Source organism: Zalophus californianus, chromosome 10 (assembly GCF_009762305.2).
Source record: "Zalophus californianus isolate mZalCal1 chromosome 10, mZalCal1.pri.v2, whole genome shotgun sequence".
Taxonomy (NCBI): Eukaryota; Metazoa; Chordata; class Mammalia; order Carnivora; family Otariidae; genus Zalophus; species Zalophus californianus.
In genome coordinates this window covers 38656143-38671012 of record NC_045604.1, presented here as the reverse complement: position 1 = coordinate 38671012, position 14870 = coordinate 38656143, and the positions used below count along the sequence as shown (strand labels likewise).

The window sequence follows — 14870 nt, the reverse complement described above, 5'->3', positions numbered from 1 at the left end:
CCAAGATGAAAGAAAGAGAGGCCTTTCTAAAATAAAACAAAGCAAAAAACTTAAGCAAATAAATGAAGGAGAGATTTCAGTTTTTATTACATTTATTTTATAATCATGATTTCTTAGTCCTTATTAAGGTGATACAATTTGGGAAATAAATACTCCCTTCCCTTTTTGTTGCGTATGTACGAGTGGAGGAAGAGGGAACAGAATATGAGAGAACAGGCAACAGGTATAGGGAGCAGAAAGATAAAGTTGAAGAGAGACGGTGAGTGTTTCTATGAACCCTTCCTAAGCAGTACCAACCAACAAAGTATACGAGGTTGGCAACGTGAGCATTTTATTCTCAGTGGACTTCTGAAAGTATGAAATAATATGGAACCACATTCAGCATACATTAATTATATAGCATCGTGGCAGATGTTTTCTATCAGACATGATGTATATATTCTTTTTTCCTCAATTTTTAAGCTCCATAGATGACACTATTCATGAAGCACTTTTAGTGTATTATTCAGCAAATATTAATTATGATAATATAAACCAATCTTGCTTAGCAGAAAGCACTATTAGCTGCCATGTAAAGGTCCTCCTTTCAAGTAACACTTAAATGTACACTTGGAGCTTTCAGAGGAAGTTCTTGAAGGGCATTCCTCTTTCAGTTGGGTTTACAACTCATCTGCAACACTAAATGCAGATAAAATAAAGATCACACCTTATTTAAAGGTTTGCACATAAATGCCCCTTGCAAATGTAGCCAATATCTTGTCCAGAGAGTAATGGTAAAGAAACTTTTCTCTTTCAGCCTTTTTCTTCCCCTATTTCCTCTAAAGGTCTTTATTCCAATGTCTCGGTGCTCCATCGGTGAGTGTGAGGCAGGGCTGCCTCCGTGCTGGAGATGCCTGTCACAGAGAAGGTCGGAATGTGTGCTGATAACCCTGGCTTATGCTCATCTCATCAGTTCTGCCCAATCCACAGGGGTAAAAAATGGATGAGATTTGATATCTTCAACACCAGCAACTCCAGCACCAAGACGCTCCACAGGGTTGAACTGCAAGAGCTACAAAGGAAGGATTTAGTGAGTAATAGGAATCCAAGTGGTGAATCAAAGGAAAACAAAAATATATGAAAGGAAAGAACTGCTCGATTCAACTCTAGTGACAATGGACTTGATTAATAGCCAACCGATGAGATTTCCTTGAAAGGGAGCTATGTCTTATACCACTGTAGCTGTGGGGTGGTGGGGGATATCTGAGTTTATGGCTTTTCAACTGATTTGAAACATGACTTTGAGTAATTCACTTTGGTTCTCTCAAACTCGTAATAGGACAGTTACACCTATCAATTTCCTATTCCAAAGCACATTGTGACATTAATTAGATATTGAGCCAAAATCTGAGACATCCAGTTACTTCTTTCATGGGCATGCTGAAAAAATGTGTCTTGAGACATTCGTGCAACCTCATGTTTTGTTTTAACAGCTTTACTAAGGGATAATTTATATAGCATAAAATTCATCTGGTGTAAGTGTACAATTCAGTGATTCTTTTTTTTTTTTTTTTAAGATTTTATTTATTTGACAGCGAGAGACACAGTGAGAGAGGGAACACAAGCAGGGAGAGTGGGAGAGGGAGAAGCAGGCTTCCCGCGGAGCATGGAACCCAATGCGAGGCTCAATCCCAGGACCCTGGGATCATGACCTGAGCCGAAGGCAGATGCTTAACGACTAAGCCACCCAGGCGCCCTTAATTCAGTGATTCTTAATAAATGTAAAAAGTTGCGCAACCATCACACAATCCAGTTTCAGAACACTGTGATCACCTTAAAAAGTTTCCTCACACTGTTTGCCTTAATCCTCACTTCCATCCCCAGCCCTAGGCAAACAGTGATCTGCTTTTAGTCTCAATAAATGTGACCTTTCTAGATATTTCATGTAAATGGACTCATAAAATATGTTGCCTTTTGTAGTTGCCTTCTTTTACTTAGCATAATGTTTTTCAGATTCATCCATGTTGTAGCAGGTATCAACAGCCTGTTACCTTTTATTTCTGAATAGCATTCCAATTTTTAGATAGAACACATTTTGTTAATCTACTCACCAGTTAATAGGCCTGTAGTCTTTCCAGGTTGAGGCCATAATGAGTAATACTGCTATTAATATTCACATATATGTCTTTGTGTAAACATATGTCTTCATTTCTCTCAAGGACATTTCTAGCAGTGAACTGCTGGGTCATGTGGCAAATTTATGTTTAGCTTAAGAAACTGCCAGACCTTTTTAAAGTAGCTGCACCATTTTACATTCCCACCAGCAATGTATGAGAGTTCCAGTTTTTCTACATCCTCACCAATACTTGATACTATCTTTTGATTACAGGCCTTTCAGTGGGTATTAGTGGCATCTTATTATGATTTTAATTTGTATTCCCTAGTGAGTAATGGCGGTGAGCATCTTTTCATGGTAAGGCTTCCTTTGTGGATCTTTGCCCATTTTTATACTGAATTGTCTATTTATTGAGTTATAAGAATTCTTTTTTTTTTTTAAGACTTGATTTTAGGTAATCCCTACACCCAATGTGGGGCTCGAATTTACAACCCCAAGATCAACAATCGTACGCTCTACCAACCTAGCCAGCCAGGTGCCCCTATAAGAGTTCTCTATACATTCTGAATACAAGTCCCTATTAGTTACACGATTTGAAATATTTTCTCCCACTCTGTGGCTTGTCTTTTCATTTTCTTACTGATATCTTTTGAAGTATAAAAGTTTTTAATTTCAATGAGGCCCACATTATCAACTGTTTTCTTTTATGGATGTTTCTGGTGTCATATCTAATAACTCTTTGCCTAACCTGTCAAGAAGATTTTCTCCTATGGTTTCTACAGTTTTTAGTTTTAGCTCCCATCTATATAAGTCTAAGAGCTATTTTGAGTTAATTTTTGAATATGGTATGAAGTAAGGGTCTTAGTTCATTTTGGTTTTAGCATGTGACTTATTTGATTTTCCCAGCACCATTTGTTGAAAAGACTATTTTTTCACCATCAAATTCTCTCAGCACCTTTATTGAAAATCAACTGACCATAAATATAAGGGTTTATTTCTGGAGACTCAATTCCAACCCATTGATCTATATGCCTATCTTTGCTCTAATAACACAAGAATGTTTTAGTAATTTTCTCGTTTCCCAAGGTTCAAGGTGAGATTTTCATTCAAGACCTCTCTTCTTTTCTGATATAGGTGTTTATAAGCCATAAATTTCCTCAATAACTGATTTAGCTGCAGCTGATAAATTTTGATATATTTTGTGTTTTCATTCCATTAAAAATACTTTCTAGATTCTCTTGAGACCTCTTCTTTGAGATTCATAGGCTATGCAGAAGTGTGCTGTTTAATTTCCAAATATTTGTAGACTCACCAGATCTCTTTCTGATTTCTAATTAAATTGTTATGATTAGAATATGTTGTATGATTTTAATCCCCCTTTAATATTGAAGCTTGTTTGTGGTATGGCATGTGGTCTATCTTGGAGAATGTTCCATGTACATGTGATAAGAATGTATTCTGCAATCATTGTTCCATATATGTCAGAGATGTTGGATAATGTTGTTGAAGTCTTCTCAGTATCCTTGCTGATTTTCTATCATTTATCAAGAATGAGGTATTGAAGCCCCCATTTATTATTACTGGATTATCTATTTTCCCTTCAATTCAGTCAGATTTTGCTTCATATGTATAGAGGCTGTTATTAGAGCATATCCATTTATTGTTATATCTTTCTATGTACTGACCCTTTATCACTATGAAATATCTTAGTTTCTAGTAAGTCTCCTGCCTTCACATCTATTTTGTCAGGAATTTAGTATAGCCACTTCAGCTCTCTTATGGTTATGTCGGTTGAGCGTCTGACTCTTGATTTCGACTCAGGTCATGATCTTAGGGTTATAGGATCAAGCCCCACATCGGGCTCTGCACACTGGGCATGGAGCCTGCTTGGGATTCTCTCTCTCTCCCTCTCCCTCCCTTCTCTAAAAAAAAATAAAATTTATCACAATCTACTTCAGATTAAGACTCACTTAATTCCAGTGAAATGTAGAAACTCTGCTCTATGATAGCTCCATTCCTTCTGCCTTTTGTCTATTACTGTCATATATGTAATATATTACATTTGTATGTTATAAACTCAACAGCATGTTATAATTAGTTTCAAACAATCTTATGTCTTTTAAAAGAAGTTGAGAAGAAAAATGAGGAAAAAAATAGTCTTTTTCGTTGTCTTTTTCATGGACTCATATTCTACCATTCCAGTGCTCTTCATTTCCTCCTACAGATTCAAGTTACCATGTGATATCATTTCCTTTCAGCCTGAAAGACTTCCTGAATTATTTCTTGTAAGGCAAGTCTAGCAATGAATTCTCTCAGTCTTTACTCAGGAATTTCTTTATTTCATCTTCATTTTTTTTTTCAGACCATCCTTTTATTTATTTATTTATTTATTTATTTATTTATTTATTTATTTATTAAGATTTTATTTATTTGACAGAGACACAGCGAGAGAGGGAACACATGCAGGGGGAGTGGAGAGGGAGAAGGAGGCTCTCCGCTGAGCAGAGAGCCAAATGCGGGGCTTGATCTCAGGACCCTGAGATCATGACCCGAGCCAAAGGCAGACGCTTCACGACTGAGCCACCCAGGTGCCCCTATTTCATCTTCATTTTCGAAGGATTCTTTTGCTGGATATAGAATTCTTGGTTGAAAGTTAACTTCCTTTCGGCACTTTGAATATGTTATTTCACTGTCTTCTGTCTTCTATTGGTATTATTATTTATCATTATTATTGAAGTATAATTGACATACAATATTATATTAGTTTCAGGTGTACAACGTATTGATGCAACAATCTGTGCTTTACTCAGTGCTTACCACAGTATGTATAATCACCATTTGTCACCACACAGTGTTGTTACAATATTACTGACTACATTCCCTATGGGTACTTTTCATCTCCGTGACTTATTTATTTTATAGCTGAAAGTGTGTACTGTCTTCCAATGTTTTTGATGAGAAGTCAGACATTAAGGTTTCCTTGTATAAAGTGAGTGGTTTTTCTTTTGCTGCTTTCAAGATTTTCCTCTTTGTTTTTGTTTTTCAACAATATGACTGGGTGTATTTTCCTAATTAAAGTCCACTGAGCTTCTTGGATGCCTATCAATGTTTTTCATCACATTTAGGGTGTTTTTTAGCCATTACTTTTTCAAATACTTTTGCTCCCCCTTTCTCCCTTTCCTTTTCTGGGACTCGCTGGTACATTTGATATTATCTTACAGGTTTGTGTAGCCCTGTTCATTTTTCTTTTTTCTGGTCCTCCCCACTCCCCCAGATTTGTTCATTTCTATCATTCTATCTTCTAGTTTATTGATTCTTCCCTCATGTATCTCAAATTTGCTGTTGAGATGCTCTAATCAATTTTCCCCCTAGTGAATTTCAATTATTGAAACAATAATTATTGTTATTACTGTATTTTTCAACTTGAGAATTTCTATTTGGTTCTTTTTTAAAAAATATAATTTATATCTCATTGAGAATTTCTATTTGCTGATTCACTGTTGTCATACTTTCCTTTAATTCTTTAGACATGGTTTCCTTTTAGTTCTTTGAACATATTTATAATAACCACTTTGAAGTCTGTTTAATTCAACCTGGGGACATTCAGAGTCAATTTCTACTGACTGCTTTCTTCCCTGCATATGAATCACATTTTTTTGTTTCTGTGTATATCATATAATATTTGCTGAAAACAGGATATTTTGGAGGACATTTTAGCAACTCTAGAGTCCAACTTTCTTCCCCAAGAAGACAGTTATCATTGCTGTTGGTTGGTCTGTTCTTGGTTTGGCACAGGATCTCAGCTAGATCTGTAATCCGCTCCTCCCACCACTTTGTAACAAGCAACTGTTGCTCTCTCTGCCCATGCTTTTCTCCTTGTTTTTATTTTTGAGCTTCACTTCCTAGGGATCACCCTGTGTGTGCATAGCATAGTGGTCAATCTGTGACTGAAAAGAGGTTATATTAAACCTCAGCCCCTAAAGCTTCTGTCCTCTGCCGATGCGTAGGAGAACACATTAAAAATGTAGGCCACTTACAAATCTCCCCTGGTTTTTACTTTCAACTGGGATCGTTCCCTGCTCCTATCCACAGGCATGCAACCTCAGGGTTGGTCCTCACAGCCTGCTTCAATCTGGAAGAAACTGCACACCTGACCAAGCAGAGAAAAGAGATGGGACCAGCCCAGGCAAAACTGCCACAGAGTCCCACTCTTCTTTCCCAAAGTTTGGCTGTTTTTCAAGTATAAACACTTTTCAGATTGTTGTATCCCTTTGATCAATTTCCAAAGCATTGAGATGGTTGTTTTTGCCAACTCTGTCCAATGTTATAACTTCCTTTCTCAAGAGAGAATTTGCCAACTTCCTTATATGACTATACAGCCATTCAAATTTGAGAATATTCTCATAGTAAGTATTTAAATTATTTCTTTACATTAATGTTTCTATGTATTCAACCAAAACTTCTGTTTCTTCTCTTTTTACCTTTATTTCTGTTTTTTTCATTTATGATTCATTAATTCAATTATTTGTATGAAAAATATCAATTGATTTCCTATTATGTGCCAGTCCACTACTTTTTCCGACCTTTTCACCTGTATCACCAGCAGTTGCCTCACCCTTACATTAGCAACCCTGTAATTCAACACATGCTTCATCAAATACAAATTACTATGTATTATGAACCTTCAGTATTACCCTATCAATAATAATGATATAAAACATTTATGTGACACTCACTGTGTGCCAGGCATTATTCTAAGCGCATAGCATAGTTTAATTAATTTAATTCTCAACACCTCTATGAGTAGCTACTATTCTATTCTCTCTATAGATGAGAAAACAGAGACTCAGAGAAATTAAGTAACTTATTTAAGATCATACAAGTAGAAAGTAGCAAAGATAAGATGTGAAATTCAGGCACTGTGGCTCCAGAATCCATGCTCTTAAACATAACACTATACTGCTTCATGAGTATGTAATCTTTTGCAAATGCCAAGAATCTACTACTTCACTTTAATATTACCAAATACACAAGAGGTATGAAGCATATACTTCAAAAGACTGTACTCAATCTTTTCACTTGAAATTATTGTATCTAGCATTCAAAATGACTATTGTTTATTAAAGCTAACTGCTCAAAGAATTTTAATACTAGATATTGCTAAAAGGTGTTACGTGAAAAGCTGCTATTATTAAACAAACGTTGTAAGAGTATCCTAAATGTATCAAATCCATTTTCAAAATCTGACAACTCATGTCTAACCGACTGAAATGTGGAAGGCATAAAACAATTTAATATAAATTTAAAATATCAAACATTGGTAAGAATTAAATATAACTACAGCATATTTTTTAATATTTCAGTAAACATATGAACAGAAAGAAAATTCTTTCTTCTGGGTTACAATTGGCTTTTCCACCCCTATTCTTTCCAAAACATGACCTCATTATGAAATTCCAATAAAGGTTCCTATTTTGACTTTTACTAAAGTCAATTTAATTAGTTCATGGACTTTGCTACAAATCTGTAAATATAAATCTACAGACAAAAGTATAATTGTCTTACCCATGACTATCTTGTTTATCCTGCCATTTTAAATACTATACCAGGCCTCAAGAGAGACCACACAAAGATTCCATTGCTCAAGCAAATGTGTCAGCAGTCAGTGACAAAACCAAAATAGTCACTGCCAACCTCCCTTCTCCTGAATAATATTCAGGCAATAAAGCTGGGAGCAATGAAGACACAAAAATTTGTTTTGAAGGTCTTTTTCTTATAGTATTTTTCAACTAACAAAACAATTGTGTCACAATTTGTGAAGTACAAATATACATGCTCTGAGGATTTGTAAAATGTAAGCATCTTTCCTTTAATTGCATTTAAAATGTAACTATGTCTACTTTAGGACCATTCACATGACTGAGATGACTGAACCATGGGTACTGGGGATTATGAAATCTAGGAAGAAAGCAAGGAGCTGAAAGACCAAAGAGGGGGAAATCTCCCCAAAGCAGAATAATTATTTCCATATAAATCATTTTGTGATTTTTAAAAAAATGACCCCTATGACCTGTGAGGTAGTGGAAGAGGAAAGTCAAAATGACAAATTGCTAATCATGCCAAGAGACCCCTTTTCCCTTTCCTGATGATGTTTCCTCAACATGAGTGGTAGTTTCCTTAGGCAGGCCAATGACAGAAAGCTGATTTACTATATAAGTATCTGTATCGGAGAATTTAACAAACTTTAAGCCAAGATTCCTTCATAACATAATTTCTAATAAAGACAGGAGCAACGGACCTTTATAAATTGTGTAGGTAATTCTATACTCAGTTTTATATAATAAGGACTTTAAGGAGGGAAACAAACAAACAAAAAGCATTTGCTAGCCTTCCTCAAATTATTTACCAAAAAATACTTGGAATTTATCTTGTTGTGCCACAACAAATAAGATGAAATCAAATGAGTAGTGTCGTTTTTTTCCCATTAGAATGAAACGTGTTCTATATCTTTGTATTACCTCTTAATCCTTTTGCAAAGTGCTCAAGGGTATTCTCATCTCATTATTTCCAACCTGGTTATGTTTCTTTATGTTTACATTCTCTGGGAAATTTTAATCTTCCTAAAGCACAAATCTGATCCTTTCATTCTTCTGCACAAGAACTCCAAATATCCTTTTTTTTTTAAGTGAATCAAGTATGATCACTCTTCCCTGGTGATCATAACAGAACCCCGTAAGAGAACTCCAACTTACCTTTCCACGCCCACCTAATACTATTACTCGTTCCTATATTCACTCCTCCACTCCAGATAAACCAAACTTTTGATTTCCTAATTTGGGTCTTTTGGACTCCTTCCCTCTTTGAAGCTGTTCATTCCACCTAGCTATTTCCGCCACATCCTACCTTGTCACACCAAAATTCTAGAGCTCCACAAAATAACAGCCACTACACAAAAACTTTCCTAATACTATCACTGCATCAACTATAGCCCCTCCTTATCTTGACTTGCCAGAGTAGTTTTTAAGCCTCGGACAGCTTTGATCCAATCCGTCCGTGATACAGTGATTTGTGAGTCTCACCCTCACAGCTTACAGCACTATGTCTTGCATATATTTGTGCATATATTTGTTGAATGGAACCCAAATCACTCTTCAAGAGAATACTAGGTAATTCTCTTCTTTGTATATTCTCCCCTCCCCCTTTCTTAAAAAAAATAATAATTCAGGTTTCATGAAACAAAAATGTTAATTATTGATCTTTTTCAAATCACCTTTTCCCTTTATGTTTCTCTTAAAACTATAAGGATCCTAGGTCTGACAATCCCTGCTGATTTGCTGTGAGTCTATCATACCCCAATGCTGACAACCCTCAGTACACTCTCCAAAATTCACTATTCAAAATTAGAGGAGCATTTTAAAAGTGAGGAATCAATTTAAGAAGCTCACTGGAGTTCTAAGCCTAGCTTTGGGATACTGAACTTTAATTATCAATAGTCTCTTTCTTTAAAGCCACCGAAAATGCACTAACTGACATCAATGTTCAACTTCCATCAAAGGATGAAGCTAGGAGTAATCTAACTTGGCAAGATTTTTTTTTTTTTTAAGATTTTATTTATTTATTTGACAGAGAGAAACACAGCGAGAGAGGGAACACAAGCAGGGGGAGTGGGAGAGGGAGAAGCAGCCCTCCAGCAGAGCAGGGAGCCCAATGCGGGGCTCGATCCCAGGACCCTGGGATCATGACCTGAGCCGAAGGCAGACGCTTAATGACTGAGCCACCCAGGCGTCCTTGGCAAGATTTTCCAACACTACTTTTCTCCACAGCAACCTGAGTAGCCTATTCCTAAGTTTCTAAATATGAATTAAAGATTGAAAATATCCAGTCAAAAAAAAAAAAAAAACAATATGGTTACAAAATGTAATAGCAGAAATAGAGCAGCTCCAGACAAGCTAAAAACGATACTTAAATCTCATACCTACACAAACATATGAAATTGACGAAACATTAGCCTGGATTTTGGGGGAAAAAAAAAAAGACTTAAACACCAATAAGCTTTAACTGTTCTCTCTGACCTCACTAATATTTAAATAATAGCAGAAGCCTAACCATACACAGTATCAGTTCTGAATTTGTAATTAGTAATGAGTCTTTCTTGCCCCAAACTAATTATCTTTAAGGTTTTATAACTATGGACTCTGCTAATTTGCATGGCTGATATACTTGGCCAGTAGAGGTCAATTAAATTACCTGTTGTATGAGTGAGCGAGCCTCTTCAGAGACACATTCTGGCATGTTCAAAGTAGTGTGAGTATTTATTCCTGCTGGATGGCACTCAACCAGAGTCTGAAATAATCAATCAGGTACACTTCTTATCCCAAATAACATCATATTCTGTTCTATCACAGGATTTATGGATAGCAAGTATAGAAAGCTCAACAACCATCTTAACTGGAGATGTATTAATCAACACAATGTCTCCTAAGCAATTCAGGCCAAGGACCACGAGCCTACAGAACTTCTAACTGAAATGAAGGCAATCACCAAAATCACATCATAAGCTTATGCTGCCAGCCCTCTTCCCTTAGTTATACAGGGCATGGCTCATAATAGAAAAGTTTACCTTACACACAGAAACTAAAAAGGGACTTGGTATCTTGAATTTTTAATGTTCTGAAAAACCTTCTAAGTTTAGAATTGGTTAATAATAACACTTTATATATTTATAGCACTTTATGATTTAATTGTACATGTAGGTGATCTGTAATAATCCACAACAATCTTAAGAGTTCAGTATTATCTACATATTCAAGGTAGATGACTACTTACAAAAGTAGGATGGCTCATTTCCTCTGTTTTCTTCCCAGGAGGCAATGTGAACAATACTCTACTAAAGTCTATTAACCTCAAACATCTTACTTAAGTTATTGATCAGAGAGAGTATAAATTCTGTCCTTAAGCTAGGACAGGAAAAATTTACAGTATTGAGAAAAAACGTAATGTTACCTTTTATATCTACATTAATTTTCTAAAATGAGAATCCCCTCCTGCTTTCCAACAAGATGTTTAAAACATCCAGAGAATTCTAATACATCCTTACATGAACATTACAGATTTAATGCTGTTAAAACTGAATCACAGAAAATGAAGAAAAAGAATGTTTAGTCATATATCTATGTGCTAACATTATGACATAATGGAATTTTATTATTTATCCAATGTAATACTTCTTAAAAAAATCTGGAATCTAGATAAACTTGCATTTTTCTGCCTTTTTTTTTTAATCAAAGGTTTTCTTATTTAGTCTCTGATCTAACAACTAAAGGCAAAGGTTAAATGTTCTCAATTTGAAATCAAGGTAGCATCTGGGTAAACTTATTAAACGTCCAGGTCACTGCTTACCTTGCCAGTGAGAAGTTCAAAGAGGACAGCACCCAAACTCCACCAATCACAGGCTTCTGTTTCTTCTGTGATTGCTCCAACCTCTAAACACACCAAAAAAGGTTGATATTAAAATTCCAAAGGTCAATTCAACTTTCAAAATTAACATGTATTAGCAAGGTGACCTTTTTAATGCTGAGAGAGCATATACTAAATACTACTGGGCTTTCAAAATTCCTGAAAGTTACTTATCCCCTTTGGTCACCTACTGTGGTTGCATTTTTTTTTTTGATGCAGTCATATATTAAACTGAGACATTTGTTCTTCAGTTGATAGAGGGACACCTTCAAGAAGCTACACTTAAAAGTTATAGGAATCTACCAGATCAGCATTTTGCTTAATTTTTCAAATTCAAGAAAGTATAGCCAACCACTACCTCAGGGGTCATTTTTTGTTTTAGAAATAAAGACTCTAGGTTCAGAAGGAACTTCAAAAATTATTTAAACCAGTAATTATCCTTTTAATTACAGATTAGAAGCCAGAGAGGTGAAATGCCTTGTCCAATGTCATATAGTAAATCAGCAGCAGAACTAAAACCTGACTTATAATACCATCCCTCTCCTATATAATCAATTGTTTTCAACCAAAGGAGGAGCATGTGAAATGCAAATTTACCCATTCCGATATGTAGAAGTACAAACGGATATGTTGTTTCAAGCCCTAACTGAAACTACTGGCTAAGATAAGGGCGTTTAGAATATCTACAAGTCACAGTTTTATCTGCATTAGCCCTGTATCTTTCACCAGCACGAGTTCCCGAAATGCAATAGGAGTTTTCAGGTGTCATCTTCCAGGTTTCTCCACAAATCAGCAACACTCATTTTACCAGTTCTGAGGCTTTTAGCCCTTACATCTATTTGATGCCTTCTTGTCCTTTCCTAATGACATTTGATTAGTCACTAAGCCTGTCATTGTCTACCCTTTCACTTCCATTTGGCTGACACAACACACTTAATACTTGGGTGCAGGGTAACCCACGACTCATAAAAATAACGTTCAAAAGTTTTTAAGTAGTTAGGTCGGAAACGAAATAACTGAAGTGGTGCTCAAGTGCCCAACCTTTTAACCAATACTTTGTAAATCTACTGCATAGAAGAACCACAGAAGTCAGAAAACAGCCTGAGCTTTAAGCCTTGGAACAAAGGTCATGTGGACCAGAAAAAGAAAACAGAGCCATTCCTCTGAAAATACTGAAATTCCTCCTACTCGGTATCATCTTCCGTATCCCGGTACCTACCCTCTTCTGGAACTCAAGCAGCCGGTGAAGAACTACAACCCTCCACACTAGCACCCACCCAGTCTTTCCTCCCAGGATGTGCTCTAGGCCAAATCACAACCTCCATTCTCTTAACGGGCTGCTCTCAGCCAGGTGGTAAAAAGAAAACATAGATTTTTAACCACACTACTGTGTGAATACCCAAAAGTCTCCTAAGCCTGCTAAAGTCATGTGCGTTTATAAAGTAGCAGCTTATTTGAAAACCTGAGACCTGGGGCACCTGGGTGGCTCAGTTGTTAAGCGTCTGCCTTCGGCTCAGGTCATGATCCCGGGGTCCTGGGATCGAGCCCCGCATGGGGCTCCCTGCTCCACGAGAAGCCTGCTTCTCCCTCTCCCTCTCCCACTCCCCCTGTGTTCCCTCTCTTGCTTTGTCTCTCTCTGTCAAATAAATATATAAAATCTTAAAAAAAAAAGAAAAACTGAAACCTAACAATAGAGATTTAATTATATATACATTGTATATATACTTGTATATATGTGTGTGTATGTATGTACCATGTATGTGTGTGTGTGTGTGTACACACACACACATCAATATGACGGAATATTACTACATAAGCATTTTAAATGATGTACTCATATAAAGTTTAAGTATATAAGTAAATATGGGTATATTAAATTAAAAAAACAAGGTATAAAACAAGAGAATTCTAATTTTAGAAATATGTATTTAAAAAAAAAGACTGGTGAGAAAAGATGACAAAATAGTTTAGTGATTTGCCTCTGAGGGGATGAGATGTTTATTTTCATCCTTATACTTATGAACCTACATGAATAGCTAGGTGGCGCATTTTAAACAGATAGCAAGAAGACAGGAAAACATTTGGGTGTGCTGGAGCAGGAAGATGAAGCTATGCTGGCCAATCTTCCCTAAGAGTCTGCCTCCACCCTTTCCCCACAAACATAAATGTATTATATATGAAAGCGCAACGGGGACTGGAAACCAGGAGGCTTGGGTGAAGGGCCCTGAGGAATCCACTGGATCTCATCTGTAACAGAGGGTTGTAAAAGGGTTACACCTGAGGGCCTCTCGGTTAAATTTAGCTCTAACTTCTATGACTTTATACTCAAGGATTTCCTAAAACAGTGATTCTCTTGAAGGACAACTCTTTGGGAGCTCTCATTCAAAGTACTTATGCTGCCCTTCCCAGATTCAAATTCACTGCCCTCACCGCCTCCCTAACCTCCCCACAGAGAGGCACTGTCACCTTCGGAAGTGTGCTCTAAAAAACCTTAGGAAGGGTCTAAGTTCTTAGAAACTTCAGAAAAGTAAAAAAAAACTGACCATAGTCCAGTCATCAAATATAACTTCTTGAATATTTCCTTCCAGTCTAAACCAAGCAATGGATTACATCATTTCCCTGTTTCAAAATTCTGAAATGGCTTCTCACTGAGCATTAAATAACACTTAAATGCCTTGCTTATTCAGGAATGTATATATTCAGGTTTCAACCTATCATATTCATTCAACCAACATACATAAGCAGCACAAACTAGGCACCATGCTAGGCCCTGTTCCTCCACAGAACTCCATTACCTGGACACACTGCTAAATCACGTGAAACTAAGATCAAGCTTTCCCACTAGCATAGTTAATGGTTTTATTTTTTTAGTATCTTTTTGCTCAAGAATTTGTTATTCTATTTTCTTTACTCATATAGTAGTAAGTACATATTTCTTAGTGTCATGAAGGAGAAATCAGTTCACAGCTCAAGACCCAAAAGGACTGACCAGCCATGAAGTCTCTCATTCTCCATGTAGGACTACTGCTTTGCTCACACTAGGCATGCATTGCAATGAGAGTTGCAACAATAAGCCAGCAGCTAACATTTATTGACAGCTTCCAATATGTAAGGAATTATTTAACATTTTACATGAATTATTTAAAATTCCCAAGCAACCTTATGGAGACCCTACTTAGGTAGGATGCCTTCAGAGGAGAAAGAATATTGCATTTGTGTGCCCAAGAAAGAGGAACATCTGACCCAGTCAGCTCAGAGAAAATTGTGAAAATTAACAAGATGTTTTATAGGGTCTAACAACATGCCCTGAGGAGCTCTA

At 36.4% G+C, this 14870-nt stretch overlaps 1 protein-coding gene across 6 annotated transcripts in view; it reads right to left on the bottom strand.

Annotated features, from left to right (window-relative positions):
• Positions 1-309: 309 nt before the first annotated feature.
• Positions 310-14870, bottom strand: part of RPS6KC1 (ribosomal protein S6 kinase C1) — a 174739-nt gene continuing 160178 nt past the window's right edge. For 4 of the 6 annotated variants that reach the window (XM_027610784.1, XM_027610785.1, XM_027610786.1 and 1 more), the window contains 3 exons: positions 11495-11577; positions 10343-10438; positions 310-1051 (listed from right to left, as the gene is read on the bottom strand). In XM_027610784.1, coding sequence (XP_027466585.1) covers positions 941-1051; positions 10343-10438; positions 11495-11577 — 290 coding nt within the window. In that variant the 3' untranslated portion in view covers positions 310-940. Of the gene's footprint in view, positions 1052-10342; positions 10439-11494; positions 11578-14870 lie in introns of those variants that run through there. The other 2 variants (XR_003522969.1, XR_003522968.1) reach the window with 2 other exon arrangements.